The 18,050-nt window shown below is 45.8% G+C and overlaps 1 protein-coding gene across 1 annotated transcript; it reads left to right on the forward strand.

The window, feature by feature from the left end:
• Positions 1-7,420: 7,420 nt before the first annotated feature.
• Positions 7,421-16,875, forward strand: acvr2aa (activin A receptor type 2Aa). The gene is made up of 11 exons (XM_072397605.1): positions 7,421-8,360; positions 12,277-12,511; positions 12,860-12,972; positions 13,097-13,251; positions 13,425-13,568; positions 13,845-13,988; positions 14,745-14,890; positions 15,223-15,337; positions 15,539-15,677; positions 15,888-16,018; positions 16,108-16,875. The coding sequence occupies exons 1-11, from the start codon at positions 8,303-8,305 to the stop codon at positions 16,291-16,293; spliced, it is 1,566 nt and encodes a 521-aa protein (XP_072253706.1). The 5' UTR covers positions 7,421-8,302; the 3' UTR covers positions 16,294-16,875.
• Positions 16,876-18,050: the final 1,175 nt, after the last annotated feature.

The raw sequence follows: 18,050 nt of genomic DNA on the forward strand, positions 1-18,050 counted from the left end.
CGTATCCTTTGTTGTAATTTATTCTTTATCCATAGCTTTAGTTTTATCACAGTAAGTTTCATAGCCTGGTTTTGTTCCTCCGGTTTTTTGGAGTGATCTTTGTTGTCATCTTTTATGGTCATCTCCGTTAGCGGAGCTTTTGCATTCGTTCAATGTTAAAGTTTTATAGTTCCTCCTCTAGTGGAGCCATTTTGTGTTTTGTTCGTAAAGATTTTTGTGCTGCAGTCATAGGTGTGCTTATAGATAATTGTTAAGGTTTCATAGTGTCTCGGTTTTTGTTTAAGTCCGCCTCAGTTGGAGAGTGAGTTTATTTTGTTACCTTTAATAGTGGAGAGGTTTTGTTTAATTTTCATAGCTGCACTCTCTTCATCCATAGCTATTGAGGAGCGTGATCAGGAGTTTCACAGCCTCTTTGCTTTGCTCTGTGTGGAGATCCTCAACCTGCTGTTGTTTATTAATCAACACTTTTGCCTTGAAAAGACCCTGCATTTGTGAACGCGAGGCCTTGACAATAAATGGTGTGAAAGTAGAAGAGTTCAGATTCTCTCGTGTCACAGAAGCTCTGATCCGTAGAACCTGAAGTGGGTTCTGGAAGCTGTAAAACTGTGGACTGAGCTCCTTCCTCTGTCTTCTGAACTTTCCTGGTTCTGTCAGAAGGTCAGAATCTTTTCAGGGGTGGCTCATTAAAGCCAGAGAGGGGTTCACATTTAACCATGGCCAGAACCAACTCTGAACAGAACCAGAGTTCTGCTCAGAGACCAGAGCTGCAGCCTGTCCATAGACTGAGATTGAAATCCGGGTGAGAACAGGTTTGACTGTCCTTTGTTCTGTCTGGGGGGGTCTTCTCTGTTGGTGGCAGGTCTCAGACTGGATCAGAATCTCTGTCATAGATCCTCTCCTCACCTCTCAGCCAAACTTCAGCAGGGTGACTTCAGGTGTGACACCTGAGGGCAGGTGGGCTCTCTGAGCTGACCGGGCCCTCAGGTGTTCTGGGTCATGTGGTTCTGGGCTCTCAGGTGTTCTGGACCCTGCGGTTGTGGGCTGAGCTGGAGCAGAGCTCCGACGTGCTTCATCATGTCTGTGTGATGAGGAGACGCTTCTCACTGCAGCTGTTATCTTTAATTTCAGCTTCTTCATTATCAGCCGGCAGAGCGCTGCACATCCTACTCTGGTTGGATGGCAGCACAGCGGCCACATAATGAGCTCGCTTTGAAGTAATGAGACTCACAAAGACAACTGATGGGAGGGTTCAGGATAGAGGACAGGGGGTCAGGAGGTCACAGATAACAGCATTATCGCCTCCACTGCGATAACAAGCTTGACCTTGGACGCTGAAGAGTGAAAACAGAAGGCCTGAACTCCTTCAGAGGAAGTTTCACTCTGACTTCCACCTCATATAGAAACATTCGAACCTGACAATGTCAGCTCTGCCTGGTGTTAAAGAAGAAGATGAAGATGAGCCTTGGCCTGACACCTTCTCTCTGCTGTAACACATTAAACCAACAGACAGGAAGCGTAGCGACAGGAATACAAAGGCGGTGTGGAGCCGCTGATGCAGAAACAAAGAGGATGTTTAAAGGCCTCAAATGGCCTCTCTGCCCCAGCAGCCACTCGGCCTCACACATAAAAACCCTACATGGTGTCCACTGGCTGCCAGCTCACTTCCACAGACACCGGGTCACTTTCCTCCGTCCTGACAAAGCCGCCGCTCTGTCAGAGCAGGTCTGCACCAGGAGCCCGCCAAAGGGCCCCCGGGGTGCCGGGAGAGGGAGCAGGAAGTGTCGCTCAAAGTGAAGAATGGGCGTGTTTGGAGAGCCCTCGGGTGCGTTTGATTTTCATGTTGGCTATGGAACCAAGCGGCCGGCGGGGATGACACGCTTCCAGAACGAAGCAGCGTCTCTTAGCAACATCACCTCCAATGGGAGGAAGCTCAGGGCGCCGCCACAAGATTCGCATAAAGATACATTCACCATTTCACACTGAACGGGTCCCAAATTTAGCTTTATGCATTCCTAAATCAGAACCTGGTCCAGTTCTTCAGAGGTTCTGTTTATTGTGGATTACACATCCCTGCTGACAGTTTTTATCCTGGGGGATCACACCAGCTTTCACCCAAAACTGACACTTACTGTACTCCTTAAAAAGAACCACAATGCTGACTCAAACCATCACAGAACTGCCTGCATGTCTCATGGTTTAGGTCAGAATTCTGCAAACATAAACTCACCCTTAACAAGAAGAAGTTTTTCCTCTGTTCCTTCATCTTCTTGTGTTCTACTCAGCGTTGATGAAGACCAACAGTCTGTAGCGTCAGAACCTCTCTGCACGGTTGTGCTGTGTTGTAACATGTTGGTTTATCTCTGCAGACACTTCTCAGCATAGTGAGTTTAATATTCTGTAGTCTGATGGGTCAGAACATTCTGAAAACAAACTCATGTCACACGCTGAAACTTTCACATATTTAGCTCACTAAAATACATAAAGAACAAGTTAAAAACCAAAAATTAACTACTACAAGTTAGTTTGAATCGGAGACGAAGGATGATGGATGAAAAAAGACTGAAGTTAAATGTCTGACCATGATTCTTTAAATGAATTGAGGTTACAAATGATGAATGAATAAAAGAAAGCCTCAACATGATGTCAGACAGGAGAACAGCCTCCCATTGGCTCCCACAGAGCTCCGTGTTATGATGTTGGCAGCCTGAGCTGAGCGTTAAACAACGGTGGTCGACCTTCGGAATTATTCATTCATCTGAGCTCAGCTGGGGCTGCAAACTCACTTCCTATTCACACAGGAACAAACCAAACATGGAGGGTGTTGGTCCTGTGAAACAAACCCAGCAGAGCTCAGTGTCTCCTGCTGACCGCTGACATCCAATCAGATCTGATCTCTGATCAGAGCTGATCTCTGATCAGATCTGACCTCCAATGAGTTCTGACCTCTGATCAGATCTGACCTCTGATCAGAGCTGATCTCTGATCAGATCTGACCTCTGATCAGATCTGACCTCTGATCAGATCTGACCTCCAATGAGATCTGACCTCTGATCAGATCTGACCTCTGATCAGATCTGACCTCCAATGAGATCTGACCTCTGATCAGAGCTGACCTCTGATGAGATCTGACCTCTGATCAGATCTGACCTCTGATCAGATCTGACCTCCAATGAGATCTGACCTCTGATCAGATCTGACCTCTGATCAGATCTGACCTCTGATGAGAGCTGACTTCCAATCAGAGCTGACCCAAGTCCACACAAGTCACCCCCTGATGCATCCTGGATAATATGGGCAGAGCAAGAACAAATCCATGCACTTGGACCGTACTTTGAACTGGAACAGAATCTGGGCTGCAACTGACGATGTTTCACACAGGTGAAACCAACATCCCATTTAGATTTTACTTTCTGATGATTCGGCACAAACAAACTATTGTCTTATTGAGCGTCATGCTGAAACTGAGACCATGAAGCTGTGAGAAGACGCCACTTGTTCTCAGTTCAGCTATGGTATAACATCGCCCTCTGCTGGACATGTGGCATCAATGCACCTTTATCTGAAGGCAAGGCAAGACAAGTGTATTTGTATAGCACTGTGTTTCTCAATTCCGGTCTTCATGACCCACTGCCCTGCATGTTTCTTCGATGTTTCCCTCCTCCACCACACCTGATTCGAATGATCAGCTCTTCATCAAGCTCTGTAGTGGCCTGATAAGGAGACATATCACGCTGGTGATAGTAGGCTGACTTTGTTATTGCCTTAATGTGTTTTTCCAAATTTAGGTCTGAGTCCATCGCTAAACCCAGATTTCCGGCCTGGTTGGTAGTTTTTAGGTGTATAAATTGAAGCTCTGTGGTGGCCTGCAATCATTTCTCTTTGGCTCCAAAGACAATTATCTCAGTTTTGTTTTTGTTTATCTAGAGAAAGTTGTGGGGCATCCAGTCATTAATCTCCTCAATGCATTTACCAAGGGCCTGTACAGGCCCTCGGTCTCCTGGCGACATTGTAATATATATCTGCGTGTCATCTGCATAGCTATGGTAGTTTATTTGGTTGTTTTTTATAATCTGTGCCAGTAGGAGCATGTAGATGTTAAACAGAAGAGGTCCCAGGATGGAACCTTGGGGAACTCCACATGTGATTCTTGTCTGCTCAGAAGTTACCTATTGACACAAAGTACTTCCTGTTCTCTAAGTATGTTTTGAACCAGTTTAGTACAGTTCCGGAAAGACCAGCCCAGTTCACCAGTCGTTTGAGTAATATATTGTGGTCAACTGTATCAAAAGCAGCACTGAGATCCAGTAAAACTAAGACTGACATTTTTCCACCATCTGTATTGTTTATGTTTCTGTATTTATCAGACGCTTTTATCCAAAGCGACTTACAAATGAAGATATAACAGCTTTATAAAAAGCTAACAATAAGCTCCATAGAAGGAACCCAGGAGTCCGACTCTGTCAGAGGTGACAGAGTAGAGATAGGGTGCAGGCATAGAAGGAAGAGCAGAAAGATAAAGTGCAGAGATAGAGGGGGGAGGGAAGTACAAGGTAAGTGCTGGGATAGGAGATGCTCTCTGAAGAGCTGGGTTTTCAGGAGCTTCTTGAAGATAGACAGGGACGCCCCTGTTCTGGTAGCGCTCGGTAGCTCATTCCACCATCGTGGGACGACACATGAACAGAGTTTGGATTGTCTTAGGCGTGGTGTAGGAGCTGCTAGACGACAATCCTGGGACCAACGGAGGGACCCAGTTGGGACAGAAGCCTTTGCAAGAGCATCCAAGTAGATGGAGCCGTTCCATTAAGCTCTTTGTAGCTAACATCAGGGACTTGAATTTTGTAATACAGATCTGCTCATAAATATTAATGAACTTTGTTTATTTATACTGGTAGTTTTTTACCACCTAAAACAGCTGTTATAATAAAGTCGGTCAAATAAAATGACTTCAGTGTTTGATTGACGAGAGTCTGGCGGATTTCTTTAAATCATCTTTTTTTTTGTTTATTTATTTATTTATTTTTTAAACTATGTAAATTTATAAAAAGCATGGCATACAAAAAAATTGTACAGATATTTTTATTGTTGAGCTAGCTCTAGAATAGACATATCAATATGAAAGACTAATATACAGAATAATGAAAATAACAAGATGGGGGTCTCAGTATAGCAACATGAATAGGTCTATCAAGGAAAAAAGTCTTTTTCATATAGTGAAGAGATTTTGTGAATGTTCTGAGTTCATTCTTCCATCCATTAATATGGAGTTCAGTCTTTGCATATTTACATCCATGAATAAAATGTTTGGCCAACAGAATCAGGTTGTTCAACAGAAATTCCAAGTTTTTCTCCTTCAACAAGACACCAGTTTTAATTAAGCACATGTGAGCGTGCATTGAGATATTTTTCTAATAAATTCATATACATATTCACAATGGAAAAATAAATGTTCTGTCATCTCAATTTCTCTTTCAGAAAATCCGCACGAGTAATTATCTAAAGACCCTGTAAAGTGAATTCAGTCATTTTCTTCTAAACACATTAAATAGGTCATAAATGTAAAAAGTGTAAAAAGCATTTCAACCATTTAGATTGGAATTGTGGAGCTAGGCTTCACAAACTGCGTTTCGGGTCTGAAATCAGCATAAACCCCCTGCTGCTGCAGCAGAATAAATACATTCAGCGCATTAGCCTCGGTTAGCATAGCACGGTAGTTTGCAGCTAGCTAGCTAACTAACTAACTACTGTAACTAACTCCTCGTGTCTCCTCCTCGTTTGTGCATCTTCCCTGGATGCCACAGTGTCCAGGTAGTGGCTCCATAACTTTATTTAAATTTCCAACTGACAACGGCATCAAGAAACGGTGGATCGATTTTGTTAGGAGCTACTGTGGAAAGGTAATAACCACCACCACCACTCGTCTCTGCAGTGTCCACTTTACCTCCGATAGTTTCAACTATCAGCAGGTAAAGTCTGGATTCCTGAACAGTCCGTTGAGGCTGGTCAGGGGGGCCTTACCTCCCTGATTTACGCCCTCTCGTCCCGCCAGCAGCAGCTGCCATCATCACAGCCACCATGTGCCCATCAGAGAGTGGAAGTAAGGTTACGGTACGGTACATTTAGGCAATTAAATGCATTTTGCTGAATGTGCAAATCCTGAAAGTGATTTCACATGTGCACCCTGTCATGCCCATGTAATATTGGCATGAATGTAATCATGACATAATTTGGCCTAATTCCTAATCTGGCAGCACAATGGTAATCGACAGGTAATACATATTGCTAACTTGCATAAATAGGAGAACTACGTTACTATTCTGTTGCAGATGGTGAGGCACGAGGTTGTGCATTTTCATTGTCTGACTCAGAGTCAGAGTCTGGCTCTGACGGCTCAAACATGTAGGACCGCGTCACTGCCATGCTGTCGTTAACTCTGGCGTCCATTGCTGCTGTTGCTACGTTACACGGAGGCGGCCCCCCTCCCGCACGTGGTTCCAGCGGTGTTCCCCACAGTCCTGGAGCTGACAGTACTGCTCATTTTTACCTCATTTTGATATCCATATTTTATCAATTTAGCGTTATTCTTAATCATTAAAATTTGGTTGGGTGGTTAATAAAACTTTATTCTTTAGTCTGACAAATTAAAAAATATTATTTTCACTTTGTAGGAAGTTTTTAGATGGGTAGATTTAATTTAGAATTTTAAATGCCACTTCTTTGGTTTATTGTCTATTGGTCAATTGTAATATCAGAACGCACCTTGATCTGTTGAATGATTGTTTTAAGAAGGATGGGAATTTTCGTTGTATTATAGGGCTTGGCAGTGAAAGTTGAATTTTCCACAGAAATCTTGATAACTTAATATAATCGTCCAATAGGTGGGTGACAGACCAAATTCCCTTTTTCATCCAGGTCTTATATAGTGGCATTTATTTTTTCAAATGAAGTTAAAATGAACACTGTTAATTAGTTGGATCATCTTGTCAGAGATTTCCAGTTAGAAGGAAGGATATATAACTCTTGACAGGCTTTCCAGTTTAGTTAGGAGTACCCTTCCAAATATAGTTGTATCCCTTTGCAGCCAAGAATTAAGAATTGATTTAAATGTTTCTATGTTTTCACAAATGTTTTCTTTTCTTTATTAATAAATGTATTACCAAAGCCAAATTGAGTGACTGTTTCTAGAATTAATGTATGTTCTGCATCGAAACTGAATCGAGGAATAAAAGAAAGCTTCTCTCCGCAAACAAATCACTGTCGTCGAGTCTGTTGGATTAACTAGTTAACTAGTTCACCGCGTTGAACTACCAGCTCCATAGGGGGCGGGCCTTCAAGATGCTATCATTGGGAACACGGCTGCGGATTGGTGAAAAAAAGGCAGTTGGAGTTCCTGCTGCGCATCCCATTGGTTCCTGCTGGCGTCAGTCACGTTGAACTCGCAGCTGTGACAGATTATATGAAGGAAGGTTAAAATCAGAATAATCCCTGTACGGCAGCCATCTTTCCTCATCTGGTTCTAACAGGGGCAGCGGAGGTGAGCACGGAACGGAACCGGGCAAGAGGACGCAGACCCGGGATGTTTATTTGATCCCAGTCGGAGATAATCTCGCCGCCAGTTTTGGTCCCACTCCACGGTCTGTGCTTTTCATTTGGGCTCAGTTCTCCGTCAACCAGCACCAGAGCTAAGCTAACGGCTAGCCGGGTCAGCTAGCTGTCTGTTGACCAAGTTCTGGTGGTCAGCGGGGGACTGTGGGCTCCGGCTCTGGTTGGTGACACTGCTGCTGGCAGTGACAGCTGTTTTCAAGGGGTTAACTTCTTCGTTTCAGGGAGAGGCGAACCGCAGGTTTACCGAACATGGAGACGGTGTGCGGTCGGTTTCACACTCTCCCAGCAGTGTGACGGCTGTCCCGGAGAAAGGTTCGGTGTCAGCGGGGGAAAGTGGAGATTTTACGGAGTCAGAGACGGAACTGTAAACCCCGTGTGAAAAGTAAATCACTGCCGGGTCCTGATCAGAGGTGACCTGGTTCTGAACGGTTCTGACTGTATCCAGAACCGAACCGATCCCTGCCGGTCTCCCCGATGAAGAGAGCCGACTGTCGGACCATGATCCAGGCCTGTGCCCACTTTCACCGGTTCGATCCGCAGGTCTGGGCTCAGGGTCCGGCTCGTGTCACCGAGTCACGGTGAACGGACCGGGCTTTCGGCGGCTTTGGACCGGGACATGGTTCTGGACCTCCGGGTCCTCCGTCACAGACAGCTTCAGTTTGGGTTTTAAATCAGATACAGGACTGTGTCCGGAACCAGGATGGGACCAGCGGCCCTCAGCGTGTTCCTGATGTCCTGCTCACTGTGTGACGTCAGAGGTGAGTCTGCGCATCTGTTATCAGTATGACGTCAGAGTCGCCACAACAGGTTACTCTGACTCTTTGTCACTGAATGATCAGCCTGTCGGCACATGACATTCACAGCCTCATGACATCACAGCAACTACTTTAAAGATTACCTGAGGAACCATAATCAATACATTAACAATCAACCCTGTACCGGTGGGATATCCAGGCACAGCGCCACTCACTGCTGATCAGGGTATTCTGATTCAAAGGAGTGGGTTCGGCTCTGGGTTCTGAACTCCGATTCCTGTTTCATTGGATCGTTTTGAATCAGCAGAAATACGTAATCGTATCAGGGATTGGTTCTGGGCCCACTTCTCATTAATCTCACGTGCTCCCGCTGGGTTTCTTCATGATGCTGCACAGCTGGTTCTGTTCACTAACTGATCGGCAGAATTGATTATTCTAGATGTTCAGAAACGTGTCGCAGTGAGCAGGACGGAGAACCTCCGCTTAAGTATAATCACATCTTTCTAGGACTTTTAATTTAGAATTGATAGATTCTGTTTTTCTAACTGAGCTGGTCCATGTCGGCCCGTTTAGACTGCTGGATAATTCAGCCCACTCAGTGTTCTTCTATCAACACAGAACTTTTCTCCAGCTCTGAAGTGCACGTTATTACATTCCTGGTGTTCAAGTTACCAACATCAGTAGCTGACCCGGCTGCTCTGTCCAGAACCAGATGTTCTTCCAAAGTCTGGATGTCAGAGGGAGCTGTAGGCATTCTGGTTCTGTACAGAGAACTGTACTAAATATTTTATTCAAACTTCTGGGATGGAAACTGTCAGCAAGGATGACATCACAGTAGGGCTGCAGCTGTGGAATATTCCATATTTAATCAGATAAAACGCACTTTTGCTTCATTAAAGCCCAATTAAACGCTGAAGTTGTACTGTTACGGTACGCCAGCTCCATCTTGCAATGGGCGCACACCACAATGTTGGCCTTAATCTTTTAATTTAAAATGATCCCACACCTTCTGTCTGTTCCTGTTATTATTTTCGCTTTGCTGCGTTTGCTTATTTTCGTTGTTTTGGGTCCCGGCGTCTGCTGTTCTGTACATCAACGCTGTCCACGCACGTCACCGAAAGCCCGCTTCAGTCTTCTTCCCCTTTGCAGGGAACGCCTAGCCTGTGATGCCTAGGCCCGCAGGCCTCTTCAAATGCCGGCCTGTGGGCCACATGTGGCCCAGAACCAACTTCCGTGTGGCCCAGAACCAACTTCCGTGTGGCCCAGAACCAACTTCCATGTGGCCCAGAACCAACTTCCGTGTGGCCCAGAACCAACTTCCGTGTGGCCCAGAACCAACTTCCGTGTGGCCCAGCGTATCTTTTGACGGAATAAATTAATAAATAAATCTCTAAAAATCAGAGGCCTTCAGACATTTCTACACTGATGGATTAAGTTCCTACAGTAGTACGGACTATGAATGCAACACTGGGTTACCTAGCAACATTAAACCCATAATGTAGCACATTGTTGTTCTGAATAGGGTCGGGACTTGAACGCGTTAATTAAGATGAATTAATTAGGCAAAATTAACGCGTTAAAAAAATTCATGCATTTTAATCGCACTTGTTTTTGCACCGCGGAACATTTCTCACTGGATGAGTTTCAGGCATACCGATTATGCTGGAGCACCAACTGCTGAGCTCGCTGTGGATGGGAGACGGGGTGGGATGGGCGCAGCGTAGCAGTGGGCTATGGTCCTCGCTGCAGGTTCGAATCCGGCATCGGACGCCTTTTACTGCGTGTCATTCCCCCTCTCTCTGCTTTCTGTCTCTTTATCTGTCCATTAAAAAGGTATAAAAAAAGTATTAAAAAATACAAACAGATGGATGAATAAGAGCAAGGTTGGTTAAGAAAAACCTTGAAAAAAAACAAAGAAAAAAAAAACACCCCAAAAACAATGTTTTGTTGCTTAAGCTTATTATTCAGTCATTATTCAATGTTATACTAAAATCCATGTGAAAGAAATTGCTTCTCACTGTTCTCGGGTCAAATATTTATGTGATTAAAATGTGATTAATTTAGATAAATTAATGACAGTCTACTTTTGAAGTTGTATAAGTAGAATTCGCGTTCTGCCAGCATGTCTTTTTCCACATCATAACAGAAAATTGACAACGAAAAGCGCAGATGTAACCCCGCCCCATTCAAACCGATGCAAAACCGATGTTTAATATGTAATGAGTGCGTGGCGGTGTTAAAAGATCCCAATGTGCAGAAGCACCACATCAAGGAACGCCAAACTTCCTCCTCCCGAGGGATCAGCGCAGAGGGCTGCTAAAGTGCAGTTTGATTGCATGTTCCAACAGGAGCCGTGCAGCCACAGTGCGGTCATGCACAGCCCAAGAAAGAGCTACAGCAGCATCGTGGATAGCATTTTCATTATTTTATTATGTGCATTTTTAATTTGCCTTTGTCAGATCTGACTAAATAAAGAATAAATAAACTTTGGTTATCTTTCAAAACATAAATTTGTGTTCGATTATCTATCGATTTATTCAAGTTGAAACTGCTACTGGTCAAAGACCATTTCTGGCCCCATTCATTTTTTGTTTTGGTCTGAAAATCTGGCCCACTTGAATATGTAAGCCCTGCTTTAACCGAAGCACATTGTGTCACACTAGAAAGAATTTGTGCGAAACATGAGCTTTAAATTGAATTAAACGAAGCTTCGATGTGTTTCAGGAACACTTTCAGCTACTTCATGCTGCTCTCTGATCAGCTTCTTATCCTTTCTAACTCTGGGAACCATCTGATATAAAATCTGATTTATGAATCTGTTTGTTTTCCTGCCGGTCAGACAGTTGGCTGTCATTGGGTCACATGTCTGATGTTACATGTAAAGTTAATGTTATGAGCTGCTGTGGATGTTAAACCCGAGACAGAGAGGGAATACCTGACCAATCAGAAACGTTCAGCATTGTAAGCCCCTCCCCAGAGGTTCAGGGTGATCTCCAAAGTCCTAGCTCTGTGCACAGGTTCCTTATGGGTGTGAAATTCTTCTCTCAGAACTCTGGAGTTCTTGGTTCGTGCTTTTGAAACAGAGCAAGAAACGGCCCACTTAAAAACTTGGTTCCTTGAAAAGGTTCCTGCTGTGGAAATGCAGCAGATATCAATCTCACTGGTGACGATGTTCATAATGTTTTAACACCGTTATCAGAGTGTCAGTCGTGTACAAAGGAACATCGCAGCCACACACCAGGTAGCACCGTAGTTACCGAGCTGGGTCACCGCCTGACCAAACTTTGTTCTCTGAAACTGAAAACTAGTCACAATGCAGGTTGTTTCAGAACCGAGACAACACTGCTGTTCAACCCCCACAGCTGGAGTAAAACTGATCCCTGGGCAGATCCAGATGAAATGGATCAAATTTATTCTTTGACTCGCTTGGATGCCGAACTGAACTTCAGTTGGACCAGAAAGAGTTCTGATCAGCCTTTGTGCAGCTCTTCTGGCTTCATTTATACTAGTTCCTCTGGTTGTTTGGTACCTCGCTTCATCTCACGCTGATGGGCTTTTAAAGACAAACAGACAAGCAAATATAACAGCCAAATACACCTACTGAACAGTCACTGTTTCCCCCTTAAAGAACCAAACTGAACCCACCTGAACTCCCTCCTGACAAGCTGTGGAATAACTACTTCCCCAGTGTGGGGGATGGTACCCCTGCAGTACCTGTTGAGTAGTTCCAGGGTCAGTATGTGCTGATAAACCCTATGATGATTTATTTTAGGGTTAGGTGTTCCTGACCTTTGACTGTTGTCACTGTGGTTACCATGGTGAATCAGCTTATGTTACCAATGGTGATGCCCCAGGTTACAGTTGATTTGTTGGAGAACCAGAAAACCCAGAACCTGACAGAACCTTGTCTGCTCCACAGGTGCCATCCTGGGCCGAACAGAGACTCACAGGTGTGTCCACTACAACTACAGCCCTTCATCCTCCCCCTACTCCTCCTCGGGGCCGGACAGCCATGGGAACGCCAGCAGGGTGGTCACCTGCTCCGAAGAGAAAGACAAGAGGCTGCACTGCTTCGCCACCTGGAGGAACGCCTCTGGAACAGTGCAGGTGGTCCAACAGGGCTGCTGGCTGGGAGACCGCAGCTGCTACGACAGGTGTGTCTCTGATGGAATTACTTCAGCTCAGGCTGGGGTAGGGGTGAATGCTCAGGAAAACAGTATTAGTTTATATGTACAGAATCGGTTTGAACAGCATCAGTTTATACTGAAGCAGTTTATTTGAACTGAATTGGTTTATGCTGCGTCAGTTTTTCTGGAATCAGTGTAAATCGATTAGAACAGAATCAGTTCACAGCAGACGTCAATCCCTCCTTGGAAAGTTTACAGACAGTGAACAGGTTAACATGAGTATTGAACACACCTGTTGCAGTGGGAGCCCGTGTCCTCAGCCGCCACCTTGTCGGTGGCTCCTCATCACATGTTATACTGTTGTTCTGCTGACAGGAGTGAGTGTGTGGAGACAAAGGAGGCACCTGAGGTCTTCTTCTGCTGCTGCGATGGCAGTTTGTGCAACCAGAAGTTCTCCTACAGCCCCAGTAACCTGACCCCTACACCCAGTAAGATACACCTGACTGCTTACCTGTAATCTACACCTGTTCTCCTGTAATCTGTACGCCCCGACTGCTCTCCTGTAATCTTTATACACCTCACTGCTCACCTGTCTACCGTGTGTTTCCATAGCGACCGTTACCCCAACAACAGCGGCACCCCCAATGTGGCCTCCTCTTATATATCTGCTGGTTTCCATCATGGCCATCTCCACCATCGCCGTTGTGTCCTTCTGGATGTACCGGTACCACAAACTGGCCTATCCACCTGTCCTGGTGCCCACACAGGTGAGTCTCTGTGGTTTTGATACTAACGGGACCCGGATTCCACTGCTCTATTGATCTGCAGTTAGTTGTTGATCAGATACAGGATTCCAATCCAGTTAACTGTGGATCATCATCACCATCTCCTCCTCCTTCTTCTTCTTCTTCCCCTCTTCCTTCTCCTCCTCCTGCTGCAGGACCCTGGTCAGCTGCCCCCCTCCCCTATCCCAGGTCAGAAGCCCCTGCAGCTGCTGGAGGTCAAAGCCAGGGGGCGCTTTGGCTGTGTGTGGAGGGCTCAGCTGATCAGGGAGCAGGTGGCCGTCAAGATCTTCCCCATCCAGGTAAGAGCTACTGCATAGGTAACATATAGTCATTGATATGCTGCCGTTTCAGAGCGACTTCACTGTAACTATGATTTCCAGTCCACCTTAAAAAGCACCAAACACTGTGTGTGTGTGTGTGTGTGTGTGTGTGTGTGTGTGTGTGTGTGTGTGTGTGTGTGTGTGTGTGTGTGTGTGTGTGTGTGTGTGTGTGTGTGTGTGTGTGTGTGTGTGTGTGTGTGTGTGTGTGTGTGTGTGTGTGTGTGTGTGTGTGTGTGTGTGTGTGTGTGTGCGTAGCATCGACAGTCCTGGCAGAACGAGTATGAGATCTTCAGCTTGAGTGGGATGAGACATGAGAACCTGCTGCAGTTCATCGGAGCAGAGAAAAGAAGTGGCAACACAGAGCCGGAGCTGTGGCTCATCACTGCGTATCATGAGATGGTAACACTGCCCTGCCCTCCTCTAGGCAAAGAGGGAACTGCAGCTAGCACCTTAACAATAACACTGGCCCCCTCTGGGCAAAGAGGGAACTGCAGCTAGCACCTTAACAATAACACTGGCCCCCTCTGGGCTGAGACAGAACTGCAGTCAGCACCTTAACAATAACACTGGCCCCCTCTGGGCAAAGAGGGAACTGCAGTCAGCACCTTAACAATAACACTGGCCCCCTCTGGGCTGAGACAGAACTGCAGTCAGCACCTTAACAATAACACTGGCCCCCTCTGGGCAAAGAGGGAACTGCAGTCAGCACCTTAACAATAACACTGGCCCCCTCTGGGCAAAGAGGGAACTGCAGTCAGCACATTAACAATAACACTGGCCCCCTCTGGGCAAAGAGGGAACTGCAGTCAGCACATTAACAATAACACTGGCCCCCTCTGGGCTGAGACAGAACTGCAGTCAGCACCTTAACAATAACACTGGCCCCCTCTGGGCAAAGAGGGAACTGCAGTCAGCACATTAACAATAACACTGGCCCCCTCTGGGCAAAGAGGGAACTGCAGTCAGCACCTTAACACACTTAACAGACTGGAAACATCTGGAGGAAAGGAAGCTTTCTGTTGACACAAACATTTTTGTTTTTATATAATTTTACTGCTGAATTTTACAAGTGTAAACACAGTAAATAAGATCTATATTCTGTATTAATAGAATGTATGAGTGTAAGAAAAGTTATTTATTTATTTTTTTCCTCAGGGCTCTCTGACTGACTATCTGAAGGCCAGCGTCCTCTCCTGGGCTGAGCTGTGTCTGATTGCTCAGTCAATGTCTCGGGGCCTCGCCTACTTGCATGAAGACATACCTGGACACAAAGACGGACACAAACCTGCCATTGCTCACAGGTACCTGAAACACAAGTGAAAGAGAGAAGGATTAAAGCAGAGCTCCACAAACAGGAAGTGGAATCTGTCAGACTGAGGGTAGTACTGAAGTCACAGGGTTGTTTCTGTTTTTTCATTCCATTAAACAAACTGAATGATGTTACCTGTAATGTGATGTAGAAACCAGCTGTAGAGTGGTTCCTTATGTAAAGAAGGTTGGCGCATCTCCTCATTGGATGGGTCACACCACAGGGTCAGACTGGGATCCAGCCGGACCGACACCGGCCTCTTGGGCTGTCACCTGCAGGTGCACAGATGGAAGATAGGAGGTCTCACTCTGTGATCTTTTTCAGAGACTTTAAGAGTAAGAACATCTTGCTGAAGTCCAACCTGATGGCCTGCATTGCTGACTTTGGCCTTTCTCTCAGTTTCTCTCCTGAAAAATCTCCATCAGATGCCCATGGACAGGTGAGTCCATCTGTGCCCCCGTGGTGACCCTGTCCTCTCAGGACCAGGTGAATCGGTGGTTATTAAGTGTGAAATTGTTCCAGTTCTAGTGAAGGAGCCTTTGTCTGCTTATCTTCAGAGTTTAACTCAAACTCCACTTGAGAAACCTAACCCATGACGACAAACTAGTTTGATCCTGGATGTTTACCTTCTGTGTTTTAGGTGGGGACCAGGCGCTACATGGCCCCTGAGGTCCTGGAGGGGGCCGTGAACTTTCAGAGAGACGTCTTCCTGAGGATCGACATGTACGCTGTCGGCCTTGTGCTGTGGGAGCTCGCCGCACGCTGCAAAGCTGCTGATGGTAACGCACCCATAAGTCAGGAGAGAGATTCATGTTGGTTCTTTGGTAGCTTCCTGGTGGTTAGCCTTCAGACTGAGAAACTTCCAGAGAAAAGGTTCCTCACGCTGAGGCTCTGGCCGCTTCCAGCTTCCTGTTAGAGTCAAAGGAAGTCTACACTTGGTTTCAGAGCTATGTACCACTGTGCTGACTCTGATCCTGTCTCTGATCCAGGTCCCGTGGACGAGTACAGGCTACCTTTTGAGGAGGAGGTGGGTGAGCACCCGTCCCTGGAGGACATGCAGGAATTGGTGGTCCACAAGAAGCTGAGGCCCACAATCAGAGAGTGTTGGCAGAAACATGCTGTGAGTGACACTATATAATCCACCAAACCAGGAAGTCCAGGAACTGAAAATGTGTTCTGTCTGATGCTGGCGTCTCTGTTGTCCTGCAGGGTCTGGCGCTGCTCTGTGAGACCATTGAGGAATGCTGGGATCACGAGTCAGAGGCTCGACTGTCGGCCGGCTGCGTGGAGGAGCGCGTCTTACAGATGCAGCGGCAGATGAACGTCATGTTGCCCGAGGAGGTCGTGACCACAGTAACCAATGCTGACTTCCTCCCTAAAGAGTCGACCCTATGACAACGCTGAGGACCAATCGCTGAGGACCAATCGCAGCGGAGCAAGAACTGCAGATTCTGTCTCAGATCAGACTCCGTGGATGTTGCTGGTCGGGTGTCTGTGGCAGGTGGAGCACCATCTTCAGGCTTTGACCTCCGCTCCCGTTTTTTACAGTGAAAACGGCTTGTGTGAAACAGAAGGTTTCTGCTGTCATGTGATTGAATGAGCCAATCGGAAGCAGAATGTAGATCGTCCATGTGGTTATGTATTGATGAGTCCCAAGAAGCAGAGCAGCCGTTACTGCAGCACCTGGATGTGACAGCAGCTCCATCATCCTGAACAGTTTCACCTATTATTGATCAGCTGTGAAAGACGCGACCCATTCGGGTGGAGATGCTCTGCTGCTTCACTCTGAAGAATTGTCTGTTTAGTGTCTCATGGAGACGTGTGAGGACACCTGATGATTCATGAACTGATACATTTAATGATCTGCTGATCCTAATCAATAATGATCCTTAGTGACCTGACTTTGTTTCTTAAATTCAGCATCCTGACAATCAAGTGTTTGAATGTTTGTAAAAGATAAAAATACTTTTTCTAAAACGTTGAGTTGTCCAGTTTTGCATTGAAGAGACAGAAACAGCTTATTTCTGCAGTTTCAACTCCACTTTCTCTGGTGCCAGTTTGCCTCATTGCACCATATCATACAAAAAAAAAAAAAATCCAACAAATTACAGGTACACGAGGCGACTCGAAAGAGGGGGGAAAAAAAAACTTTTAACAGAAAGGAACCTCCATCAGAACCAGAACCAGGAAGAAACCTCCATCAGAACCAGAACCAGGAAGGGTCCATCTGCCTGGACCAGCTGGGGCTGAGAGGACAGGAAAGAGGGGACAACAAGCAGCGTAACACCAGGCCAGAGGGGACAACAAGCAGCGTAACACCAGGCCAGAGACACCTGCTGAGAGAGAGAAACACAAGTTAATGACAGCAATGATGTCATCTGTACATGGAGGGAGGAGAGGTGCATCATGGGAGCTCCCCCAGCAGGCTGGGCCTACAGCAGCAGAACTATGGGATGTTTCAGGCTCACCTGAGCCATCTACAAGGTTCTTCTCTTTAGTACATGAAGCCAAGAAAATTCCATTCTCGAGTAACTATATCGCTAGACAGTTTCTCCCTGAAGTGCTCGGGTCCAAGGATAACGACTGAAGTTTGTCTGAACTGAGAGTCAAAGTGCTGAGTCATCCAGGTCTGTCTTTAAGACATAAGTATAAGTGAAACCAGGTGAAACCAACCTGTTGGTTTCATCTGGTTTCATAGATAAGTACAGCTGAGTATCATCAGCAGAACAATGGAAATGTATGCCATGCTGTCTGATAATGTTACCTAATGGAAGCATGTATAAAGTAAAAAGAATCTGTCCAAGCACAGAACCCTGAGGAACTCCATGACTTACTCTAATGTGTGAGGAAGATTCTTCATTTACAAGAACAAACTGGAATCTATCAGATAAATATGACTTAAACCAGCCTAATGCAGTTCCTTTAATCCCAATAACATGTTCAAGTCTCTGTAACAGAATGCTGTGATCGATCGTATCAAATGCAGCACTGAGATCCAACAGGACAAGCACAGAAACAAGTCCGCTATCAGAAGCTAACAGGAGATCATTGGTAACTTTCACCAGTGCTGTTTCTGTGCTATGATGCACTCTGAATCCTGACTGAAACTCTTCAAACAGATTATTTCTATGTAAATGATCACAAAGTTGAAC

The sequence above is a fragment of the Leuresthes tenuis genome, unplaced genomic scaffold (genome assembly GCF_036924035.1).
Source record: "Leuresthes tenuis unplaced genomic scaffold, fLeuTen1.0.hap1 SCAF_12, whole genome shotgun sequence".
Taxonomy (NCBI): domain Eukaryota; kingdom Metazoa; phylum Chordata; class Actinopteri; order Atheriniformes; family Atherinopsidae; genus Leuresthes; species Leuresthes tenuis.

Excerpts from the sequence above, each read along its gene's own strand:
- acvr2aa (XM_072397605.1), top strand. The coding sequence starts at position 8,303 with ATGGGACCAGCGGCCCTCAGCGTGTTCCTGATGTCCTGCTCACTGTGT. Across the intron at positions 15,338-15,538 it reads CATCAGATGCCCATGGACAG|GTGGGGACCAGGCGCTACAT; the intron begins GTGAGTCCATCT and ends TCTGTGTTTTAG. Across the intron at positions 16,019-16,107 it reads AGTGTTGGCAGAAACATGCT|GGTCTGGCGCTGCTCTGTGA; the intron begins GTGAGTGACACT and ends GTTGTCCTGCAG.